The sequence below is a fragment of the Saccopteryx bilineata genome, chromosome 5, assembly GCF_036850765.1.
Source record: "Saccopteryx bilineata isolate mSacBil1 chromosome 5, mSacBil1_pri_phased_curated, whole genome shotgun sequence".
Classification (NCBI taxonomy): domain Eukaryota; kingdom Metazoa; phylum Chordata; class Mammalia; order Chiroptera; family Emballonuridae; genus Saccopteryx; species Saccopteryx bilineata.
Window position 1 is genome coordinate 126,376,098 of NC_089494.1, and position 15,708 is coordinate 126,391,805.

General features: G+C 37.6%; 1 protein-coding gene and 1 pseudogene across 3 annotated transcripts in view; one reads left to right on the forward strand and one right to left on the reverse strand.

The window, feature by feature from the left end:
* Positions 1-15,708, forward strand: part of LOC136337881 (interleukin-2 receptor subunit alpha-like) — a 78,287-nt gene that overhangs the window by 26,410 nt on the left and 36,169 nt on the right. For all 3 annotated transcript variants that reach the window (XM_066279794.1, XM_066279795.1, XM_066279796.1), the window contains exon 2: positions 15,423-15,614. In XM_066279794.1, coding sequence (XP_066135891.1) covers positions 15,423-15,614 — 192 coding nt within the window. The remainder of the gene's footprint in view (positions 1-15,422; positions 15,615-15,708) is intronic.
* On the reverse strand, positions 4,804-6,145 carry LOC136338592 (leucine-rich repeat-containing protein 17 pseudogene; annotated as a pseudogene).

Consider the following 15,708-nt stretch of genomic DNA (forward strand, 5'->3'; position numbering starts at 1 on the left):
AAAAAAAACCCATGAAATAAGATGTGAAACCTTTTCAACATCAGAAGAGCTCAGTTTAATGCTCTCTTAGTGGCTGGCAAAGCCCTAGGAATTTTCAGGCTTAGTAATAAGTGATAGTTGTCTCCTTTTCCCACTGCCCACATAAAAGGTATAAGAGCTGAAAGGTTAGGCCACATCAATGTACTCCTGTGCCTGTGGTAGGACTTCCCCACTGGGAGCCCCACTTTCCAAGCTTCAGAGTACTTACTTATCCCCATCTGTGAACACCCCAAGTTTTACTGCACTCCACAGGCAGTACTTTTTAAAAAAATTTTTTAATTAAGTATTTATCAACACCCATAGATCTTGGTTTACAACAATGTTAACTGAAGAGAGGATGTGGTGTTCTGTATAATCTGTCTTCAGGCCCTAGCACTGAGGATGTAATGATTAGATTAACTGCATATGAGTTAAAGGGCTTTGCACTGATGCAAAGAACTAACTAAAATTAGCATCACTTTTGTTTTCATTTTTACTTTAAAAATAATATAGCAGCATCTTGGTCCATATAACAGATACATCTTCTGACTCTGCCTAACCTTATGTTACAAATATTTCCCAGGAAACATCATAGTCATTTTTAATATTTGCATAATTTTACAAAACACCAATTTCTCTTATTTATCCATTTTTCTTTTGTAATGAACATAAATATATTATTTTTTATTTAAAAATTAGACTCAATGGGGTGACATTAGTCCACAGGAACACATAAGTTTTGGGTGTACATCTCCATGGCACATGATCTATTCTTTGCGTTGTGTGCCCATCACCCAATGTCAAAGTCAAACCACTCTCCAATCAGATATTTGCCCCTCTCTACCCTCTTACCCCTTAGCCCCTCCCTCTGGTAACCATCTCACTTTTGTCTATGTCTATGAATCTCAGTTTTATAGCCCACGTATGAGTGAAATTATATTGTTCTTAGATTTTTCTAACTTATTTTACTTAGCATAATATTCTCAAGGTCCATCCATATTGTAGCAAATGGCACTATGTCATCATTTCTAATGGCTGAGCAGTACTTCATTGTATAAAGATGTACCACATCTTTTCTATCCAATCCTCTATCACGGGACACTTTGGTTGCTTCTATGATTTGGCTACTATGAATAATGCTGCAATGAACATAGGGATGCATATGTCTTTGTGAACAAGTGTTTTTGAGTTTTTTGGGTAGATAATCAGTAGAGGGATTGGTGGATCATATGGTAACACTATTCTTAATTTTCTGAGGAAACTTCATACTGTTTCCCATAGTGGCTATACCAGTTTACATTCCCACCAGCAGTGAATGAAGGTTCTTTTTTCTCAAAAACCTCTCCAACACTTATTACCTGTCTTTTCGATAAGCCAATCTAACAAGTGTGGAATGGTATCTCATTGTAGTTTTAATTTGCATTTTTCTAATAGCTAGTGAAGATGAGCATCTTTTCATAAATCTGTTTGCTGTTTGTATGTCTTCATGAGAGAGTTGTCTGTTCTGGTTCTCTCCCCATTTTTTTAATCTTATTTTTATTAATTTTAATGTACTGACATTGATAAATCAGGGTACATATGTTCGGACAAAACATCTCCAGATTATTTTGACCTTTGATTATGCTGCATACCCCTCACTCAAAGTCAAATCATCCTCCGTCACCTTCTATCTGGTTTTCTTTGTGCCCCTACCCTCCCCCCACTCCCTCCCTCTCCTTTCTCGTCTCCTCCCCAGCCCTCCACCCAACTCCCTGTTACCATCACATTCTTGTCCATGTCTCTGAGTCTCATTTTTATGTCCCATCTATGCATGGGTTCATATAGTTCTTAGTTTTTTCTGATTTACTTATTTTACTTCATATAATGTTATCAAGGTCCATCCATGTTATTGTAAATGATCCGAAGTCATCATTTCTTATGGCTGAGAAGTATTCCATAGTATATATGTACCAAAGCTTTTTAATCCACTCGTCCTCTGACGGACACTTGGGCTGTTTCCATATCTTCACTATTGTGTACAATGCTGCTATAAACATGGGGGTGCATTTCTCCTTCTGGAACTGTTCTATGGTGTCCTTGGGGTATATTCCTAAATGTGGGATGGCTGGGTCAAAAGGCAGTTTGATTTTCAATTTTTTGAGGAATCTCCATACTGTTTTCCACAGTGGCTGCACCAGTCTGCATTCCCACCAGCAATGCAGAAGGGTTCCCTTTTCTCCACATCCTCACCAGCACTTATTCTGTGTTGTTTTGTTGATGAGCGCCATTCTAACCGGTGTGAGGTGATATCTCATTGTGGTTTTAATTTGCATGTCTCTAATGATTAATGATGTTGAGCATTTTTTCATATGCCTGTTGGCCATCTGTATGTCCTCTTTGGAGAAGTGTCTATTCATTTCTTTTGCTCATTTTTTGATTGGATTGTTTGTCTTTCTGGTATTGAGATTTACAAGTTCTTTATAAATTTTGGTTATTAAACCCTTATCAGATGTAATGTCAAATATGTTCTCCCATTGTGTAGTGTCTTTTTATTCTGTTCTTATTGTCTTTGGCTGTGCAAAAGCTTTTTAGTTTGATTTAGTCCCATTTGTTTATCCTGTCTTTTATTTCTCTTGCCCATGGAGATAAATCAGCAAATATATCGCTGCGAGAGATGTCAGAGAGCTTACTGCCTATGTTTTCTTCTAAGATGCTTATGGTTTCACGCCTTACATTTAAGTCTTTTATCCATTTTGAGTTTATTTTTGTGAATGGTGTAAGTTGGTGGTCTAGTTTCAGTTTTTTGCAGGTTGCTGTCCAATTTTCCCAACACCATTTGTTGAAGAGGCTGTCTTTATTCCATTGTATGCCCTTACCTCTTTTGTCAAATATCAGTTGTCCATAGAGCTGTAGGTTTATTTCTGGGTTCTCCGTTCTGTTCCATTGATCTATGTGCCTGGTCTTATGCTAATACCAGGCTGTTTTGAGTAAAATGACCTTGTACAATAGTATAGCTTGATATCATGAAGTATGATACCTCCCCCTTTATTCTTCCTTTTCAAGATTGCTGAGGCTATTCGTATTCTCTTTTGGTTCCATATAAGTTTTTGGAATATGTGATCTATATCTTTAAAGTATGTCATTGGTATTTTAATTGGTATTGCATTGAATTTATAAATTACTTTGGGTAATATAGACATTTTAATGATGTTTATTCTTCCTAACCATGAGCATGGTATTAATATATGCTTCCACTTATTTGTATCTTCTTTGATTTCTTTTATTAGTATTTTATAATTTTCCAAGTACAAGTCTTTAGTCTCCTTGGTTAAATGTACTCCTAGGTACTTTATTTGTTTGGTTGTAATAGTGAAGGAAATTTTTTCCTTAATTTCTCTTTCTGACTGTTCATTGTTGGTGTATAAAAATGCCTTTGATTTCTGAGTATTAATTTTATATCCTGCCACCTTGCTGAATTCATTTATCAGGTCTAGTAGTTTTTTGACTGAGACTTTAGGATTTTCTATATACAATGTCATATCATCTGCAAATAATGATAGCTTTACTCCTTCTTTTCCAACTTTAATGCCTTTTATTTCTTCTTCTTGTCTGATTGCTGTGGCTAGGACTTCTAGAACTATGTTAAATAAGAGTGGTGAAAGGGGGCACCCCTGCCTTGTTCCTGATCTTAAGGGTATTGCTTTTAATTTTTGCCCATTGAGTATGATGTTGGCTGTGGGTTTGTCATAGATGGCTTTTATCATGTTGAGGTATGTTCCCTGTATTCCCACTTTGTTAAGAGTTTTGATCATGAATGGGTGCTGGATTTTATCAAATGCTTTTTCTGCATCTATTGAAATTATCATGTGGTTTTTCTCCTTCCTTTCGTTTATGTGATGAATAACATTGATAGATTTGCGAATATTGTACCAGCCTTGCCTACCCAGAATAAATCCCACTTGATCATGGTGTATGATTTTTTCCATATATTGTTGGATCCTGTTTGCTAATATTTTGTTGAGGACTTTAGCATCTATATTCATCAGGGATATTGGCCTATAATTTTCTTTCTTTGTGTTGTCTTTGCCTGGTTTTGGAATCAGAATTATGCTTGCCTCATAAAAGGAGCTTGGAAGTCTTCCTTCCTCTTGAATTTTTTGAAATAGCTTGAGAAGGATAGGAGTTAGTTCTTCTTTGAATAGTTAGTAGAATTCACTTGTGAAGCAATCTGGCCCAGGACTTTTCTTTGATGGGAGTTTTTTGATAACTGTTTTGATCTCATTTGGTGTAATCAGTTTGTTTAGGTTTTCTTTTTTTTTTTTTTTTTTCAGAAATAGAAATTTATTCAAAGTATAAGCTGATTTACTGAAAAAGTAAGGGTGGGGACCAAGGGAAGAGAATGACATTTTATTATTACTAAGCATTTTTATCTGCATTTTGGTCATGTTTAGATATGTCCATGCAGCTATCAATGTAAAAATGAATATTTTAAAAATTGTTTTCATGGAGCAGTAAAAACATTAACACAGCACATCATGAAATTCTAATGCCATCATTAGGACCCGACTTTTGCAGGTTACTAGCATGGAATTGTCCCCAAAGGCTATTGCTCAAATAGGCAGGCAAACAGGATGAGAATATTCCCTTGATTACCATAATAATAAAAATAATTAAAGAAACCTTCCTTTAGTTCGATAACCCTGCATAAATAGGCAACACACAGTTAACGGAAATGTAAACATGCAGTTTCTGAACCAGTATAGCAAATACACAACTACTGTGGTTGCAACGAGAAGAATTTCTAAATTATCCCACGATAGTGATTCTTATACTTTGCTTCTTTGCTGTGTGATCCTTATGTATTTTTTCCCACTCGTCATCTTCTGTATCCTGGTCAAATGTTTCAGGGTATGTTGGTAATTTGTCTTTGGGGCATTCTTCATAGTAACTTCGAACATATTTTCCCACAAACCACCCTTTGTATTCTTCAGGCATTTTGCATTCCAGGCCATTATAATGGACATTGTAGTGGTGCTTTAACCAGTAGTAGAGGTAGTGGATGTTGTAGTCACATCTCCAAGGGTTATCTCTGAGCCACAAGAGTTTCAAAAAATACAAGTCTTCCAATACTCCATAGTCAAAGTTTTGCAGACTGTTGTTTGATAAATCTAACTCTTCTAAATGTGTGAGTCCTGAAAAAGTAGCAGGGTCGATGAATTCAATGCCGTTGCTGCTAAGGTTTAATTTCTTTAGCTCATGAACATCTTCAAACTGCTTGGGTTGAAGTTGATTGATTTTATTGTATGACAAGTCAAGTTTAACAATATCTGGAGGAATGTTGTTTGGAACTTTCTTCAACTCTTTTCTTTTGCAGTCCAGTGTTTGTATGAGAAACACATAAATGTGACAAAGAGAAGAGTCCACCTCAGGCTTGATGACTGGGGGTCTCCCTGACACTTGAGGTTTGGGGTCCACTTGTTCCTTTCCTTCTTCGTTACATAACTCTTCAGTTTTTATCTGCCGCAGTTTTTTATTTTTTAGTTCCCGTGGGCTTTCACACTTGGCATAGTTCCCCAAATTTCAGTTCTTTGGAACCTGCAACATTGAAACAAGCGTTTCTATGTCACAAGTGCAGTGCCAGGGGTTGTCATAAAGGCGCAGGTAGCTCAGGAGTGGTGTGTAAATGAACACTTCTTCTGTCAAGACTTTGATCTGGTTATGCTGTAGTAAGAGAGTGGTCAGTTTATTTAAGCCAAAGAAAGCCTCGCTTTCAATTTTGGAGATCTCATTCTGTTGCAGATCCAAGCTTTTAAGCTTTTTGAACTTGGAAAACATGTTGTTCTTCAATATGCGGATCTTGTTTCTTGCTAACAACACGTGCAGCAAATCGTGAGGCCAACCAGGCAGCACGTAAACCAGTTTTCTTTCTTGACAATCTAAGTATTTCTCATGGAGATACGTGTACACTTCGCAGGGGAGGCCTGGAGCATAGCGTTTGACGGGGCTGGAGCCTCTCCGGCTCCCACTCCCCCGGCCCCGGTGTGCGCTCGCTTCTCACCCCCCCCCCCCCCCCCCCCCCCGCGTTTGCCTTGCGGAACTCAGCCGCTTTACAAAAGAAAAGCAGGATTAGGATGTTAACTGCCTGCATCCTGACATCCAGCTGGCCCCAATTACTTAGTGTGGCTGTGGCAGATGGAACAATGAAAGTATTCCTTTGAAATCCAAGTTTGGGTGATTTCAACTAATGCAGATCAAAAACAATGAGACCCAGCTGAGGTATGGTGGGGTCCCTAGGCTGAATTTGGGGCATGGATGCCACAAGCTCATCTATCTGGACCTTTCCGGCTGCACCCAGGTTTGTCTTTTCAGTCTTCTCTTTCCTGCAGCAGGCTAGGGAGTCCTCCTGAGAGCGGGCGGCATCCAGTCCTCATGTTATACTAACCTGTTTAGGTTTTCTGATTCTTCCAGATTGATTTTTGGAAGATTGTATGTTTCAAAGAATTTGTCTATTTCATCTAGGTTGTCTAGTTTTTTGGCATACAGTTCTTCATAGTATTTTCTTACAATCCTTTGTATTTCTTTTGTGTCAGTTGTTATTTCTCCCCTCTCATTTCTAATTTTATTTATTTGAGTCCTCTCTCTCTTTTTCTTGGTGAGTCTAGTTAAAGGTTCGTCAATCTTGTTTACCTTTTAAAAAAACCAGCTCCTAGTTTCATTGATCCTCTGTATTGTTTCTTTAGTCTCTATGTCATTTACTTCTGCTCTGCTCTTTATTATTTCCTTCCTTCTACTACATTTAGGCTTTACTTGCTGTTCTTTTTCTAGTGCTTTTAGATGCAGGGTTAAGTTGTTTATTTGAGCTTTTTCTAGCTTATTAAAGTGTGCCTGTAGTGCTATGAACTTCTCTCTTAGTACTGCTTTTGCTGTGTCCCATAAATTTTGAGTTGTTGTATGCTCGTTATTATTCGTTTCTAGGAATTTTTTTATTTCTTCTTTGATCTCCTTCTTAATCCATTTGTTATTTAACAACCTGCTATTTAGTTTCCATGTGTTTGAGAATTTTTGAGCTTTTCTGTTATGGTTGATTTCTAGTTTCATGCCATTGTGATCAGAGAAAGTGCTTGATATGATTTCAATCTTCTTAAATTTGTTGAGACCACTTCTGTGCCTTAACATGTGGTCTATCCTAGAGAATGTACCATGAGCACTTGAGAAAAATGTATATTCTGCTGCTTTAGGGCGAAAGGTTCTGTAGATATCTATTAAATCGAGTTGATCTAGTGTGTCCTTTAAGTCTGCTGTTTCTTTGTTAATTTTCTTTCTTGAGGATGTATCTAGTGATTCAGAATGGTTTAGGGTCCACCCATGTCACCTGATTTAATTTTAATTACCTCTTTAAAAGCCTGTTCTCTTACAACAGTCACATTCTGGTCCTGTCGGGCTCACTCAGTGTATAGAGCATAGGCCTGGCATATGGACATCCAAGGTTTCATCCCCGATCAGTACACAGAGAAGTGACCATCTGCTTCTTTTCACCTCCCTCTCCCCCTTCTATCTCTCTTCCCATCCCGCAGTCAGTGGCTTAATTGGTTCAAGAGTCGGCCTAGTGCTGAAGATAGCTTGGGTGATTTGAGCATAGGCTCCAGATGCAAGTTGCTGGGTGTATCCTGGGTTGGGGCATATGTGAGAAGGTCTGTCTCACTATCTCCCCTCTTCTCATTTAAAAAAATAGTCACATTCTGAGGTTCTGGGGGTTAGATCTTCAATATATGAATTTAGGGGGCACGATTCACCCCATAATGAAGAATAAATGATAAATATCTTCTAAAATTCCTGTTATCATAAAGAGGATGGTAAAGGAAAGAAAGCATTTACAAATGAAGGATAGTGATTGTAGCATCTCATGGGTAATTGGAAGGGGGGGCAGATTGGGGGCTGGAGATCTTCTTGGCACCATTCACAGACCAACACAAAGGCAGCCACTGGCAGCAAACACTTTAAGGAGAGAAAATGGCATCATAACCCATAATTGTACCAATACTTAAAAATTACAGAGAGAAAAATATGTCGCTTCCCATCTTCTAAAGAAAATTCTGTTTGCCTTCTGAGCTTCTAGGCTTAGTGTGGTGTGAGCAGGAGTGGGTAGAGCTGAGTGAATAGAGTGGAAAGCACAGACTGATTTCTGCTAAGGACTCAGAGCTATTGGTAGAAACGGAAGGATAGGTACGAGAGTAATGGCGAAGGGAAGCCCTCCCTCTTAGCTGAGTTTTGAGAACAAATTTTCAGAATTTTTAGTGAGGAAAAGTAGAGAATAAGTGAAGCTGCCATGCTGTGTGGGAAGAAAATTTTAAGGGATAACATAGGGAAAGAGGATTTAAAGTCATGTAAATGGAATTCTCCTTTGTTACTCCTCTGCAAGATTGCAGGAAAGACAGTGTACTTTCAATTCTTTTTTTTTTTAAGATGTTATACTTCTCTTTCTTTTATGACACTGTGCTAAGAATGGTAAAAAAAATATTCCAGATTTATTGCTACTAGAGTAAAAAGAAACAAACCTCCAGGGCTTCCTTTCCCATGCATTCTCTTCCCATTTTCTTCAGATGGTATTTGGAACACCCTTGCAAGGCATTATAACCAGGCTTATTACTGAGTCTTAGCTACAGACCAGGGAAGTTTCAGTGTTTCTAAGAAGTTCTGGAACTTCCCCATGTCTCTACATGCCCTCCTCAGATACTCAGACTAATTTATAATGATGCTGGAAATTTCCATGGCCTTACTTAGAAATGCATGCTATTATGTACTTAAAGAGTTTTTAAGGACATTTGTCTGCCCTTTCAAATTTTCTTGCTTTCTGGTTGAGTTCAATTCCAAATGCATCTGAGGTCAACCCTTGATATATTATAGTAATTAATAATAACAAGAGTTGCTAAGTATACTTCTTAATGATTTTTTTTGACAGAGACAGAGAGTCAGAGAGAGGGATAGATAGGGACAGACAGACAGGAAGGGAGAAAGATGAGAGGAATCAACTCTTTGTTGTGGCACCTTAGTTGTTCATTGATTGCATTCTCATATGTGCCTTGATTGGGGGGGGGGTGCTACAGCAGAGCAAGTGACCCCTTGCTCAAGCCAGCAACTTTGGGATTCAAGCCAGCAACTTTAGTCTCAAGCCAGCGACCATGGGGTCATATCTATGATCCATGTTCAAGCCAGCGACCTCATGCTCAAGCTGGTGAGTCTGCACTCAAGCTGGCAACCTCAGAGTTTCAATCTGGGTCCTCTGCATCCCAGTCTGATGTTCTATCCACTGCGCCACTGCCTGGTCAGGCTAGAAGAATTTGTTGAGAAGGTTGTCCTTCCTTCATTGAATTGCCATGATGTGTTTGTAAAACAATCAACAGAATCTACAAGTATGAGTCTATTTCTAGATTTATTATTCTGGTCCATTACTCTGTTTGTCCTTTACTAATATATATTGTCTTGGTTACTGTAGCTTTATGGAAAGTCTTGACATCAGATTATGTGAATCCTTCAAATTTGTTTGTCCTTTTAAGATTGTCTTAGAAATTCTAGGTTTTCTGTGTTTACAAAGAAGTTTTAGAATCACCTTAGCAAATTTCTACCTGAAAATGTGCTGGATTTTTAAAATTGTAATTACATTGAATTTATTGATCTTTTTAAGGTGAATTGACACTAAAAAAATTGAACCTTCCAACCCATAAACATTGTACATTTCTCCATTTATATAGTTCTTTAATTTATGTTAGCAATATTTCAGAGTTTTCAGTTTAGAGGTCTTGCAAGTTTTTGCTAGCTTTATTCATGAGTATTTTATGCTTTTGATACTATTGTAAATTGAATTGTTTTTACATTTTTTATTTTATAATTGGTCTTTTCTAGTACTTAGAACTAACCACAAGTGATTTTTGTATATTGAGATTGCTAAATTTGCTAAATTCTAGTAATTATTTTGTAGATTTCTTACTAATTTTATGTAAACAATCAAGTCATCTGTGAAGACTTTCTTATTTTAAAATCTACTTTCTTATATTTATACAGCCACACCAGCTTTATGTGTACCTTTGCATAACATATCTTTTTTTATCTTTTACTTTTAACATATTATTGTCTTTATAATTAAAGTGTGTTCTATTGTAGACAGCATATAGTTGGGCTCTGCTGTCTTATCCAGTCTGAAAGTTTCTATCTTTTAAGTTACATGTTTAATGTATGTTTCATGTAAATACTGATATGGGTAGCTTTAATTTGACCTTCTTGCTCTCTGTTTCCTACTTGTTACTTTGACAAACCTACATTGACACATTGTTATCACCCAGAGTGCATAGTTGACATTAGGGTTCACTCTTCATGTTATAGATCATATGGGTTTAGACATATGGATAATGATATGTGTTCACCCTTATATATAGTATCATACATTGTTTTTTCACTGCTCTAAAAATTATCTGTGCTCTGCCTATACGTCTTGTCTTCCTCCCTAATGCATGTCAACAACTGATCTTTGTACTGTCTCCATAGTTTTGCCTTTTCCAGAATATCATTTAGTTTGAATTATACAATATGGGGCCTTTAAAAAAATATTTTTAAGACTATTTATTTTAGAGAGGAGAGAGAAAGAGAAAGAGAGGAGGGGGTAGGAGCAGGAAGCATCAACTCCCATATGTGCCTTGACTGAGCAAGCCCAGTGTTTCAAACCGGCAACCTCAGGATTCCAGGTCAGTGCTTTATCCACTGCTCCACCACAAATCAGGCAATATGAGGCCTTTTGAGATTGGCTTCTTTCACTTAGTAATATGCATTTAAATTTCCTCCAAGCCTTTTTATGGCTTAATAGCTCATTTGTTTTTGGTGCTGAATTATATTCTATTGTTTGATGTACCATAGCTTACCCACTCATCTACTGAAGGACACTAAGGGGTTGCTTCCAAGCTCTAGAAATTATTAGTAAAACTGCTATAAACATACATGTGCAAGTTTTTGTGTAGACATAAGTTTTCAGCTCCTTTGGTAAATCCCAAGAAGCACAATTTTCAATTGTACAGTAAGAGTATGCTGAGTTTTGTAAGAAACTGCCAAACTGTCTTCCAAAGTGTCTGCACCATTTTGCGTTCCCACCAACAGTGAATGAGGGTTCCTGTTGCTCCACATCCTCATCAGCATTTGATATTTTGGATTTTGACCATGCTGAACATGTGTAGTGGTATCTCATTGTTGTTGTAGCATTTCCCTGATGACGTATAATTTGGAGCGTCTTTTCATGTGTTTGTTTACCATCTGTGTATTTTCTGTGAAAGGTAAGGTGACTGTTAACATCTTTGGCCTATTTTTAATATCAAGTTGTTAATTTTATGTTTGGTTTTAAGAATTCTTTGAATATTTTAGATACTAGTCTTTTATAAAATGTCTTTTGCAAATACTTTCTCCCAGTCAGTTGCTTGTCTTTTCATTCTTTTGAGAACAGAAATATTTTATTTTAATAAAGCCCAGTTTCTCAATTCTTTCATGAATCATGCTTTTAGTGTTGCATCTAAAAAGTCATTATGAAACCCAAGGTCATCTAGACTTCCTCCTGTATTATCTTCTAAGAGTTTTATAGTTTTGTGTTTTATATTTTGGTCTGTGATCCATTCTGAGTTAGTTTTTGTGAAGGACAGAAGGTCTGTGTCTAGATCCTTTTTTTTTTTTTTTTTGCATGTGGATGTCCAGTTGTTCCAGTACCATTTGTTGAAAAGACTATCTTTATCCCATTGTATTGCCTATGTTCTTTTGTCAAAGATCAGTTGACTATATTCACGTGTGTTTATCTATGGACTCTGTGTTCTGTTACATTGATCTAGTTGTCTACTCTTTCACCAATACCACACTTTATAGTAAGTCTTGAAATTAGGTAGTGTCAGTCCTCCAACTTTATTTTTCAATATTGTGTTGGTTATTCTGGGCCTTTTGCTTCTCCAAATAAACTTTGGAATCCATTTGTTGACATGCACAAAATAACTTGGGATTTTGATTGGGGCTGTATTGATTCTATAGATCAAGTTGGGAAGAATTGACATATTGACAATATTGAATCTTCCTATCTATAAACATGGGATATCTCTCCATTTATTTAGTTCTTTGATTTCTCTCATCAGCCTTTTATATAGTTTTCCTTAAATACAGTGTGTCCGTAAAGTCATGGTGCACTTTTGACCGGTCACAGGAAAGCAACAAAAGGTGATAGAAATGTGAAATCTGTACCAAATAAAAGAAAAACCCTCCCAGTTTTGTAGGATAATATGGCAGCATGTGCGCATGCGCAGATGATGATGTAACACTGTGTATATAGCAAAGCAGCACGGCCATGCCAGTCAAGATGTGGACAGTACAGAGGAAAGTTCAGTGTGTTCTGTGACTTGCTAGATTCGAATCCGTGACCAAAGTGCAATGTGAATATCAGCATGTTTGTAACGAAGAGCCACCACATAGGAATAACATTACTCAGTGGGATAAGCAGTTGAAGGAAACTGGCAGTTTGGTGGAGAAACCCCGTTCTGGTAGGCCATCAGTCAGTGATGAGTCTGTAGAGGCTATACGGGATAGCTACCTAAGGAGCCATAAAAAATCTGTGCATAAGCCCACATCGAACTGCACTGAATAGGTATGAAACTGGGAGAGTTTTCCTTTTATTTGGTGCAGATTTCACATTTCTATCATCTTTTGTTGCTTTCCTGTGACCGGTCAAAAGTGCACCATGACTTTACAGACACACTGTAGCTCTCATGCATATTTTGTTAGATTTATATCCAAGTATTTGACTTTTGGGGCGCTAATGTAAATGCTATTGTGGGTTTTTTTCAATTTTCACTTGTTCATTGCTGCTATATAGCCAACCAATTGACTTTTGTATATTTGCTTTGTGTCCTGCTATAATCACTTATTAGTGTGAAGAGGGTTTTTTTTTTTTTTGTCTTTTCTTTTAGATTTACTAGTCAATCATGACATCTGCAAACAGAGACAATTTTATTTCTTCCCTCTCAATCTATAGACCTTTTATTCCCTTTTTTGTTGTATTAGCTGGGACTCCTAGTACAATGTTGAAAACTGATGGTTAAAAGGAACATCCTTCCCATGTTACTTCATTGGTTTTTCTGATTATTATGCATATCTTGTTTTAGCAACAGATTTACCAGTACCTTCAGATACTTCAAAAGTTGATTGGTATTGATGTCTGATAAATGCCAGTAAGTGGTACTGATGATATGGGCTGTAGAGAGAGATAAGGGATAAAATAAACTTCAGCCCAGTCTCTATATGAATTACCATTCTCTTTTACTGGACAGAAGAAAAAAAGAAAAAGCAGAACTGGCATCTATCTATGCCTATTATGTGCCAGGTACTCTGCAACTTACCGTAGTGTGTTATGTCATGTAATCTTTAAAACTAATTAGTTAAATAATTATTATAACACCCACTTACAGGAAAGAAGCCACATCTTAGGTAAGTAAAAATAATAAAGCTATATAGCTAGTAAACCACTAGAGCTAGAATTTAGAATACCATCCTTCTCTGCTTTCCACCATGCTGCCTTTCATGCCTTACTATTGTCATTATTATGACCACCAGTATGTATTCAGTTCTTTTGGTACATATTCCTCTACAATTCCTGGTGACTGAGCTGTTCAACTTGCTTTCATTTAGTCCCTTCTTGGTTAGAGGGGAGCAAGCTGTCCGCATTCTCCTCACTTCTGTTTTGGGGGTAATAAGGAGTGTCTTTAGTCTTGGATGGGAGTAGTCTCTGGGATGACAAGATACTGAGCAGAGTGAAAGGGCACAGAGAAGCTTCATGACAACCCGAGTGATTAACAAGCAATTGACAGACTGTCCTCTACCCGTGACTAGTGCAGCACCAGCCAGATCTGGTACCTGTTCTGGTAGATGGAGCAGCCCCTGCTTTCTTACCCTTTCCTGTTTCCTGTGATCCTTCCTATCGGCTTCTTCTATCCAGTGTTGTGTGGCTTTTCCCTAAAAATCTAGTTTCTTGTTTCTTTTATAGTATTCTTCTTTTAAAATTGATTTTTACAGAGAGAAAGAAGAAGGGAGAGAGAGAGAGAGGCAGAAGAGATGAGAAGCATCAACTCATAGTTGCTTCATTTTAGTTGTTCATTGATTGCTTCTCTTATGTGCCTTGATGGGGGGGGGGCTCAAGTCAATCCAGTGACCCTTTGCTCAAGCCAGCAACCTTGGGCTCAAGCCAGAGTCCTTACGATCATGTCAATGATTCCATGCTCAAGCCAACAACCCTGTGCTGAAGCTGGCAAGCCCATGCTGAAGCAGATGAGCCAGTGATCTTGGTTTTCCAACCAGGGATCTCAGTGCTACAGGTTGACGCTCTATCCACTGTACCATCATCAGTCAGGCAAAAAATCTAGTTTCTTGAAGCAGAACTTGTTGCAAGATATGCAATGGAGTGATCTTTCTGATTAGACCAACACTTTTCCCCCCTTAATAGAGGGGTATTTAGCCATTACATCAAATGTCTTTAGTGGGAAACCAGTGTCCATTTTTTAAGCTGAAAGAGGGTCAGGTCTTGGCAGCATGGAAAGAAATTTGGAAAACTCACAGATGGGTGGGTGGGTAAGAAACACTGCCTATTAGCCAGACACTGAGTGAAGCACTTTACATTTCTTTTTTTTTAATGGCATAGAATCATTAATTATAGATAGTCGAGGCCTGACCTGTGGTGGCGCAGTGGATAAAGTGTTACCTGGAAATGCTGAGGTCGCCAGTTTGGGACCCTGGGCTTGCCTGGTCAAGGCACATATGGGAGTTGATGCTTTCTGCTCCTCCCCCTTCTCTCTCTCTGTCTCTCTCTCCTCTCTGTCTCTCTCTCTTGTTTCTAAAAAAGTGAATAAATAAAATAAAAATAGATAGTCGAGAAATCCTTATTTCCTTAAAATTTCTTATTTCTCGCACACACGTTTTGCCCTTTAATTCAATTTATATGGCTTTCTTCTTTTCCTCATATTCCTTGGTCTTCCTTCTCTACTTGCTCAACATGAGACATATTCAGAATAAAACCTCATTTATTTCTCTTCACTTACTTTGAAATACAGAGTAGTTTGAAGTGGAATTTGGTTGGAATTAAATTTTGAACTGTCTCTCATACAAAGGTTTCTAAAGAACAATGGCAACAGCCTTAGTTTCTTTCTAGGAAAAAGTGGGGTATATATAAATCCTTTAAATAAAATAAAGAAATGTGTGATTAAGTCACCACATGGTTAAATAAATGTATGAGTGTTTGACTGGTCCATCCTGTATAAATCCTTTAAATAAAATGAAGAAATGTGTGATTAAGTCACCACATGGTTAAACGAGTGAGTGTTTGGCCCCTCCTGAACTTCTAACATGCTTCTTTTCCTTTACAGACTTTTGTGATCCTGGCCCACCAAATATTAAATATGCCACATTCAAAGCTCTTACGTATAAAATGGGCACCCTGTTAACCTGTGACTGTAAGAAACACTTCCGCAGAATAAGCAGCGGGTCACTCTTTATGAATTGTACAGGAAACTCTGGCCACTCTTCCTGGAGAAACCAATGTCACTGTGTAAGGACTTGTAAGTGTTTCCTTTCCTAAACACCAAGGGGAAGAGAAAAACTGTGCAAAGAATGAGACAGAGCTTTTGCTTTTGTTCACTTAGTCCCATAGAC